The sequence below is a fragment of the Phalacrocorax carbo genome, chromosome 2 (genome assembly GCF_963921805.1).
Source record: "Phalacrocorax carbo chromosome 2, bPhaCar2.1, whole genome shotgun sequence".
NCBI lineage: Eukaryota > Metazoa > Chordata > Aves > Suliformes > Phalacrocoracidae > Phalacrocorax > Phalacrocorax carbo.
Window position 1 is genome coordinate 124,385,550 of NC_087514.1, and position 9,451 is coordinate 124,395,000.

General features: G+C 56.5%; 1 protein-coding gene across 1 annotated transcript; it reads left to right on the top strand.

Annotated features, from left to right (window-relative positions):
* The first annotated feature begins 2,114 nt into the window (after positions 1 to 2,114).
* On the top strand, positions 2,115 to 7,019 carry EOMES (eomesodermin). Its single transcript, XM_064441749.1, has 6 exons — positions 2,115 to 3,012; positions 3,229 to 3,383; positions 3,673 to 3,794; positions 4,273 to 4,431; positions 4,522 to 4,583; positions 5,271 to 7,019. The coding sequence occupies exons 1-6, from the start codon at positions 2,249 to 2,251 to the stop codon at positions 6,004 to 6,006; spliced, it is 1,998 nt and encodes a 665-aa protein (XP_064297819.1). The 5' UTR covers positions 2,115 to 2,248; the 3' UTR covers positions 6,007 to 7,019.
* Positions 7,020 to 9,451: the final 2,432 nt, after the last annotated feature.

Genomic DNA, 9,451 nt, shown 5'->3' on the forward strand with positions numbered 1-9,451 from the left:
TGGAAAATAACCCCGAGTCTGGAAAGAGCTGGATGAATCCTTCGTTCGTTTGGGAGAGCCTCACCCCAGGTATATTTCGAACCAAACTGGAAGGCTCTCCCTTTCCCAGCCACCCCACCCCCACCCCGCGACCCGAGACAGTGCAACCCGCAGGAAACCTAAGCAACATCGAAAGCTTTTCTACCTTTCTCTGTTAAACGCGAGGTTAGCCGAGTTTTGGTGGAAAAAAACCGCAGCAGCCTTGAACTAGAGGGCACCTGTCCTGCGGGGCTGTTTTAAATCACGGGAACATTATGGTCTACAATTTGGTGAAATTAAATCTCTTAAATCCCACGTAGCTGCTCTGTAAAATCTCCCCCCGTCCCCGCCGTAGCCCGGGAAGGCAGCGCCCGGGGAGCGGGCTGCCGGAGCGGGGCTGCCCGGCGGCGGGGAGGGCGCGGGGGCTCGGCCTCCGCCGCACCGGCAGGATGCTCCTCCTTTTGTTGTGCTTTCAAAGTAGTGCTGCCCGTCCGGGGCTCTGCTCCCCTCGCCGAGAAGCAGCCCGGGGAAATGGGCTGGGAAAGCCCGGCCGGTTCGCTTCGTGCTAGGGCGTCGGGCTTCTCCGACGCGGTTTTGTTGTCTTCTTCGGCCGATCAATGCGAAAAATTGGGCCAAACGCTATCCCGGAGAGCAAGGGCGGTTAGGGCTGGGGGGCGGTGGGAGGGGGGCGGTATTCCAGTGCCGGCTGCCATCAGCCTGTCCTGGGCTCCCGCCTGTGTGGCCGCAGGAGCCGAGGTGGGCACAGCAAGAGCCCGTTCCCCCGACTCTCGGCTCCGATCAGGGGTAGAGACCGAGCCCCGGCCGAACCGGGAGCCGCCGGTGCCCGTCCCCTGCTTCGGCCACCCGCCACCGTCCCAGCGCCCGACTTGCGCAAGAGCCGCGTCCCGGCAGGGCTCCGCCAGCGCCGCTGCACCGGGGGCTGGCGGCCGCCGTCAGCTGTTGGCCATTTATTTCGGTTGCCCCGGCGGGAGCGGGGGGCGAGCGGGGGGCGAGCGGGGGGCTCGGCGGCGGAGCTCGGCTGCTCCATCGCCGCCGATTCCCCGCGCCCGGCGGGTCCTTCCGTCAGGCAACGAAATCCTGGCCGCCCGGCGGGTCCGGGTTAAAATTCCGCCGTGAGGAGGAGGCAGGTTTTTGCAGCGCTCCCTGCGAGCCGGCTCGGCGGCGAGCGGAGGGCGAGGGGCTGCGGATTTGTAGCTGCAAATCGTTCGCCCGCTCCGCAAAATCACACGGGCGGCTACATCTTCCCAAGCGCTGTTGCCTTACCCTTTGGGGCGAAAGGCTCCGTTCTTTTCTTTCTTTCTTTTTTTCCCCCCCCCACCCCTCTGAGAGAAAGCGCCAAACAGATCTGGCACCCGCCTGAATTATAAATTTGCCTTCCCGCTGGGGGATGCTGAAGGAGGACGCGGGTTGCCAGAAACCGACCGCCGAGTTCCTGAAAACTGAAATTGCGAACGAAGCCCGCCGTTAGCCCCGGAGCCGTCCCTGGGAAGGTGAAAGGCGTCACCCCCGTGACAGCGATGCTGCCCCCGGAGCGGGGCAAGGCGGCTGCTGGGCTCAGCTGAGGCACAAGCCGAATCGGTCGGGCGGCGAGACGGCCAGCGCAGGGGCGGCGGGGGCGACGGTCACCCGCCCCGTCTCGGCAGCCCGGCGGATCGCCCCCCGCCCGCCCTCCCAGCTGGGTGCCGGTGCTGGGACCGGCTCCCCACAGCCCCCCGTTTTCCCTTTCCTCCCCATCCCTCTCTCCCCGCCGCGAATCCTCCCCTCCGTGCCCGAGGACGGTGCCACCTCGGCAAAAGGTCTTTTTTTTTTTTTTTTTTTGGGGGGGGGGAGGGGGAGGATTGGGACCCTCCACTGCGGCCACGGTGGGGCGATGCGGGCGCTCCCCTCACTCCGAGGGGCGCGGGGCGGGCCGGAGTCCCTCCGGTAACCGGCTGAGGGAAGGGGGGCCGGGGAGGGGACACACACCCCAGAGTCACAGGTGACTTGTTCCAATTAGTAGCTGTCTAATTAAATTAGTGTCACGCAGCCCAGCCAATGGGCCGGCGGGGGTGGAGGGCGGCGATGAGGCAGCCCGGCCCAAGCCCCTCCCCGGCGGAGCCCGCCGCGCCGGTATAAATGGCCTCGGCGGAGCCCCGCTGCAGCGCCGGGCGGCCGCGGGTCGGGGTGGGCAGCGGAGAGGGCCGGCGCGCCGCCGCACCGCCCGCCGAGGATGCAGCTGGGAGAGCCGCTGCTGGCGGTGGCGGGGGCCCTGCCGAGCGCCCCCTTCTACCCGCTCGAGGGCGGCGGGCGCGGCGGCGGAGCGGGACCGGGACCAGGACCAGCAGCGGGAGGCGGGGGGGGCGCTGGCGGCGGGTCCCGCGGGCCGCCCCGGCCGGGTTCGCCGCCGCGCCTCGAGCTGGACAAGACGCCCAAGAAGTTCGGGGCGGCCCCCGCCGTGCTGGGCGAAGCGGAGGCGGGCGAGCCGCCCTTCGCCGCCCCCAAGCCGGACGGCCGTAAGGCCACCCCCTGCGGGGAGGAGGAGCTGCCCCCGGCCGCCGCCGCTCGCTACTCCATGGACAGCCTCAGCTCCGAGCGCTACTACCTGCAGTCCCCCGGGCCGCCCGGGGCCGAGCTGGGGGGGCCCTGCGCCCTCTTCCCCTACCCGCCGGCGGCCCAGCACGGCGCCGTCTATCAGCCGCCCGGCGGGCCGCGCTACCCCTACGGCTCCGTGCTGTCGCCGGGCGGCTTCGCGGGCGCCGTCTGCCCGCCCGGCGGCCGGGCCCAGTTCGGCGGCGGTAGCGGGTACCAGTATGGGCAGGCGGCGGCCGGCGGGCCCCTCTACGGGCCTTACCCGGCGGCGTCGGGCTCCTGCGGTGGGCTGGGGGTGCCGACCGCCGGCCCGGGGCTGAGGGCGCAGGTCTTCCTCTGCAACCGGCCCCTCTGGCTCAAGTTCCACCGGCACCAGACGGAAATGATCATCACCAAGCAGGGCCGGTAAGCGGGCGGGGGGTGGGACGAAACGGGGGAAGTGGCGGTGGGGACTCCCGGGGCCGCTACCCTGGGAAGGGGGGGGCGGGCTCCAGCCCGGGGATGCTCTCCCCGGAAAGCGGCTCCCCCAGCCTCCACGCTGTAGGCGGTTGAGAGGTGAGGCGGGGGTCGTCGGGACCCTGGCCCGCCTCCCGTAACCCGTCCTTTTCCACCCCTTCCCAGGAGGATGTTTCCTTTCCTGAGCTTTAACATCACCGGCCTCAACCCCACGGCCCACTACAACGTCTTCGTGGAGGTGGTGTTAGCGGACCCCAACCACTGGCGTTTCCAGGGGGGCAAATGGGTGACCTGCGGCAAAGCCGACAACAACATGCAAGGTAGGCGCGGGGTCTCCCCGCCGCCTCCCCCCGCGGGGTGGCTTCCCAGAAAGGAAAGCTTCCCGCTCGTTCCCCCCCCCCCCCCCCCCCCCCCAAGTGTCTTCCCCACCCCCGGCATCCCGCTGCGGGCAGGGCAACGCTTTTAAGGGCGTATTGCAACTTATTTCTTTCCCTTTCGTGCGGGAGAGGGGACATGGGGGGGACCGGGGGGTGCCCCGCAGCTCCCCGCTGCCGGCGGCGGGATGAAGCTCCATGCCCGGGCACCGCTTTACGCCCTTGTCTTCCCCAGGCAACAAAGTGTACGTTCACCCCGAGTCGCCCAACACCGGGGCTCACTGGATGAGGCAGGAGATTTCTTTCGGGAAACTGAAGCTAACGAACAATAAAGGTGCTAACAACAACAACGCGCAGGTAAATGGGGGAGGGAAGGAAGGAAGGCTGGAGGGGCTCTTGGTGGCTGGGGCAGGGAGCCCTGGGGTGTCGGGGCTTTACGGCATTTAACTAAAGCTGCCACATCCCTTTTCTTGTGACTCATTCCCTTCTTGAACTGGATTGTAGATCTTTTTTCCTGTTCAATTGTCTTAATAAGGAGAAGCGATCTCAGAAATAGATGTGTGAATTTCTTTGTCTTTAACCAATATACCGATCTCTGGAGTCACTCAAAAAGTAGGAGTGTAGCTCTTGATTTCCTGCATTTTATTTTTTAGATTTTAGCATATTAGAAACCTAGTGAAACAGGGCTACAAGCTGTGAATCATCTGTTAAAAAAGTCCATTCCCAGGTCAGAAGATTACAAATTACAGGAAGAAAATATCGGGCTATAAAATAGATCTTTTAATGTTAGATGCAGTTTGTCTAATGACCTTGTCTCTTCCATGGTTCCTTCTAGATGATAGTTTTGCAATCTCTACACAAGTACCAGCCCCGGCTTCACATTGTGGAAGTGACTGAAGATGGTGTTGAAGATCTGAATGATTCCTCGAAGACTCAAACATTTATTTTCCCTGAAACGCAGTTCATAGCAGTTACGGCATATCAAAACACTGATGTAAGCGTGGATGTATAATGTGACAGTTACAATTAAAATTTTCTTGTAGGTTCAGCATCACATCTTACTCTATTCTGTTTTTACTTTTAGATTACCCAGCTCAAAATTGACCATAATCCTTTTGCAAAAGGCTTCAGAGACAACTATGACTCGTAAGTACACTTCTGTCTTCTCGTGCAGTTGTTTCTGTCCAGGAGGAATGATTCTGGCCTGAAATGTGTGTGGATGAGTTTCTTTAGACACTACTTCACTTATTCATGAGTAAAAATACTTTTCCTGGCAGCTTTGCTAGCTGATATGCTCCTTTGAAAGATGCTAAATGTCTGTCTATAGAAACATTAAGTGTCTGTGTGACTAGTTGGTATCATCTTGATGACCTGTCTTACAGCAGGCTTCTAAATTTTGGTAGAAAACCTAGTACTGGCAGAACTTAGCTGGCCTGCAGGCTGGCAGTTGTGTATCTGGTATCTTGACAGCAGGCAGCTTCCTCAGATTGTCAGCCAGGAGACTTGCCTAATGCTCGCTTTCTAGCATCAAATGGCCTTTGAAAAACTGGAGCTGTACATATACATACAAATATGGATTCTGGGAGGAAGGTGCTGCAGCTTATTTAAAACAGGTTGGCTGGCAGAGAGCAAGCGTATACTCATAGCAGCAATACTATAAACTTTACACTGCTTTAGGAAAAACAAACTGAACTCCTAAACTGGATAAAAATAACCATCCATCCAGTTACTCCTAGTTATTCTAGTTAAGAACTCTTCCCACTTGTGTTTTGTCTTACTGTCACGCTGGAATTGAAAAGGAAAAATGCTCAGTATTTCTCTTTTATGTTGTAGCATGTACACAGCTTCAGAAAATGACAGATTAACTCCATCTCCCACGGATTCTCCTAGATCCCACCAGATCGTCCCTGGTGCCCGATACAGCGTGCAACCGTTCTTTCAAGAACAGTTTGTCAACAACCTGCCGCCAGCCAGGTTTTACAATGGTGAGAGAACCGTCCCTCAGACAAACGGCTTGCTCTCCCCGCAGCAGAACGAAGAGGTGGCCAGCCCTCCTCAGCGGTGGTTTGTTACGCCTGTACAGCAGCCCAGTGCCAACAAACTGGACATGAACTCCTACGAGACGGAGTATTCTCCTAGCACCTTGCTCCCTTATGGCATTAAATCCCTCCCCCTTCAGACATCCCATGCTCTGGGATACTACCCTGACCCAACACTTCCATCCATGGCAGGCTGGGGGAGCAGGGGCTCTTACCAGAGGAAAATGACAACAGGATTACCTTGGACTGCCAGAACAAGTCCTCCAGGTTTCTCTGAAGACCAGCTTTCCAAGGAGAAGGTGAAAGATGAAATTGGCTCGTCCTGGATAGAGACTCCACCCTCCATAAAGTCTCTAGATTCAAATGATTCTGGGGTCTATACGGGTGCTTGTAAGAGAAGGCGGCTTTCCCCTAGCACTTCCAGCAATGAAAACTCCCCGACTATGAAATGTGAGGACGTTAATGCTGAGGACTATAGCAAAGACACTTCAAAAGGCATGGGCTACTACGCGTTCTATACTAGTTCTTAAACCATCCTTTTATTCTAATTGGCTAATTTTTTTCAGGGTGGCCTTGGTTTTTTTGCATTACAATTGCCAAAAAGACTCTTGCCTTCCACCTTGAATTGTTGTGTGCAATTCTAAAGAAGGTGCCAAAGGTTTTTGACTGTTGCAGGTAACGAAGTAGGGAAAGAGCAAACTTTGGTAGAATTCTTCCCCTCTTTTAGAAGGAACCACATGTGGAAGCTGTAAACAGGAGCCTAGATATTTTTTTTTTACAATGTGGCTAATTTATTGGAGACACTAAAGTGTACAGTTAGGCTTGGCTCAGAGGCCTGATCAAATCTATGCACTCCTGAGCAAGGAAATATGGGGGTAGGATCCCAAATTTAATTTTCTTCCCTGCCTGCCCTTCTGACAAAAGGGTGCTGGGTTGCAGGGAGCTGCACAAATGCTATGTTCTGCTTTAGACTGAGCTGGCTTCTTCTGCCCTTGTCTGCAGCTCACTTAGCTGAGGAGGGTATTGCTCAGCTAAGGCCTGCTTTGGCAGAAGATGGCCAAAATAAGGCCTGCTTGCCAGGCAAGGATTTTGACTTGAAGGTCTTGATCTTAATGATGGGGTTACAATGACCAAATCTGACTCTTAGTTTAGAACTTGCATTAGTGAAAACATGCATCCATCCCAAAAGCCTAACCTTCATTGAGGTGGCCAAAAACCAAGTGTACAGTTGTGTTTTGTCTAGGTACACTGTAGAATATTGTGGATTAATATATAAATAGTTGACCTATAGCTGTTCAGTCAGAAGGACATCAAGTGGTGCTTTGAAGTTCAAAAGGCTTTTTTTGGTTAATGAAACTTAGCATATGGAGCATTGCAACAAACATTAAGACATTTCTATTTACATGTATGTAAAGTGACTTTTTCAGCTGCCCTGTATGAAACTGGAAGTGATGTAACTACCCACTCTTATTGCCTATAGTTTCAGCCATTTTAAACCAATCAGCCCTACAGCACTGGCACACAGACTTCTCCCAACAAAACTTGGTTGTTTTCTTTTTCTATGTACATAGTAGAAATTTTTAATAAATGTGGTGGTGCCAGGGATAAGAGTGAGGGTGGCTCTCTGCCTTTTCTTTACCTTTATTATATGCCCTGGCTGGGGAGATGGAAGAGGAGGGAGCCCTATCCTTGAGGAGCTGCATCCCTAAGGAGTGGGGACTTAAGATGTCTCTCTTTCTTGTGAAGTTTCTCCTTGCTGCTTTATTCCTTGTACAGTACTCCTCAGGATGTTTTAATGGGGGTTTAACTATTTTTTTTCTTCTTATATCATATGTTCTTGTGGTTTGCCCTTGTTCTCCTATACATACCCACAAGCACTAAGCTTGCTCAAAAATCTGACGGTGCCTCTTTCCCCTTACCCTGTTCCCTCTGCTGTGTGAGGTGCTAGGTCAGCCCTCGACCCCGGTGGGGGACTTAGCGAATTCGGCTTGCCTTCCCCCAGCAGCAGTGGGGCTGGCCCCTCAGTTTCCCGGAACACGGGAAGAAACTCCCCTGCCCGCTTATCTGGAGAAAAAGCCCCTCCTGGCAGAGCAACCGAATCCCGGCTCCCGCGGCAGCAGGACCTTTCCTGAGGATATGCAGGCTGTAATGGGATTAAACTGTTAGCGATGCTCGGCTACAAACAAAACAAACCAGGGGCTCGGGCCGGGCCCGCGCTGGAGGAGGTGAGGCGATCGGGGGGCGCTGCCGGCGGCTCCCCTCCCGCCCCCTGGAGCAGAGCGCAGCGGATTTCCGAGGAGATTTCGATCAGCTCTTCGCTTCTCGGTGCGAGGCTCCGGCTCTGCGCCTTAGCAAGCGAAACAAATCGGTGTCCCAGCAGCAGCCCCCCTGCACAAGGAGTCGCATCCCATTTAGGGCAGAAGGGGACTCGCGGTGATTTTTAAGCAAGGGGGGACATAATTTTTATTTTTTTTTTTTAAACTTTTTCCCTCTTTTGTTTCTTCTACGTGGGGGATGCCCCTTCCCGGAACAGCCCCCTGGAAAGAAAGGCTGCCCCCGGTTTCCAGCCGGGGGTGAGCTGGCATCGCCGGCCGCACCTCGCCCGCCCTTCCCGGACTGCGAACACCGATTATACAGCGCTCGGGAGCCCGATTCCGCCGCGGTGTGTTATTAAAAGCTGTGTATTTTTGCACCGCGCAGTTAAAAAGAACTTAATACTTGTGAAAAGTCCTCACACTGTTTAATAGAAACATAAGTGCCTGGCTGGCCCCAATTAACACCTTGTGATTATAATGCATTCCTAAAATGGGGTGTCAGACGCCAAATTGTGAATAAAGGTATCTAATTAATCTTCATAGGACGACACTGATAAACAACTCTATATTTAAATAAAGATCAAGGAACCGAATGCTTATTTGTTTACATTAACAGAAGATAAAGTTAACTACCCTTACACTTCGCTTCGTAATGTGATTTACTGAGACAAACAGCAGGCTCCGGGTGAAGGGCCCCGCCTCGCCTCGGCGGGCTCTTTATCGCCGCTTTGGAGGGAGGGGGCGACCCCGAGGATGGCTGTCCCTTCCTCCACGGCCGCTGCGCCGACACCCGCGGGCAAGGCGGGCGTGTGCCGGGAAACGCGGCACCGTCGCCTCGCCCTTTGCGGGCAGAAAAGGGGGGGGGGAAACGAGCGCCTGCCGGCCCCGGCCCCTGCCCCTGCCCCTTCCCCTTCGGTAGCTCTCGCATGAAAACTGCGTGCGACTTTGAAACGGGGATGGAGGGCAGGCAGAGTCTAGAGGATAAAAAAACCCTAAGCAACTAGTTATTTACACCGCTGCGGTGCTGCGCGGTGAGAGGCGAACGGTGAAGCTGCATAAACCTCGTTCTCCGTTAAGGAAAACGCGGGCTGTCGGCTGGAGCCCGACGGCTCCCGTTCGCTCCCCGCGGGCGGAGGCGCCGCCGGGGCTGCCCGCCTGCCCCCACCCGCGGGCTCCGTGGAACGGGGATACACCGGTGTCACCGTGTGAGGCCGTTCCCCGCGAATTAGCAATCCTCCGGGGTATTCCCCCGCCGAGCCGAGGGAGCGGTTCCCTGCTCGGCGTGTGCAGCTCTTACTTGTTAATAGCACGGACGTTCAGCGGGCCGGTAGCTGCAGCGGAGACGGGCTCGTCCCAGGCCGGTCGCCCCCGACCGCTCCTCAGCAAAGACTCTATTTTCTGGGTGGTTTTTTCGTTAAAGGAAAGCCGACAGCTCATCAGTTCTCCCACCTGTGCTCTTTGCGAGGCACGTCAGGAGGAACTGATAATTTTTTTTTTTTAACCTTTTTCCCCCAAACGAAACTTCGTCCCTCGCTGCTCCCCTCAAACTGCACCGCCAGTCCTTCACACCCGGGCGGGAAAACGAAACGACCCCGAAACCCTTTTTTTTCCGACGGCGTCTTCCGGACCCCGTTGGGAGTCAGTGGTGCCTTCGCCGGGG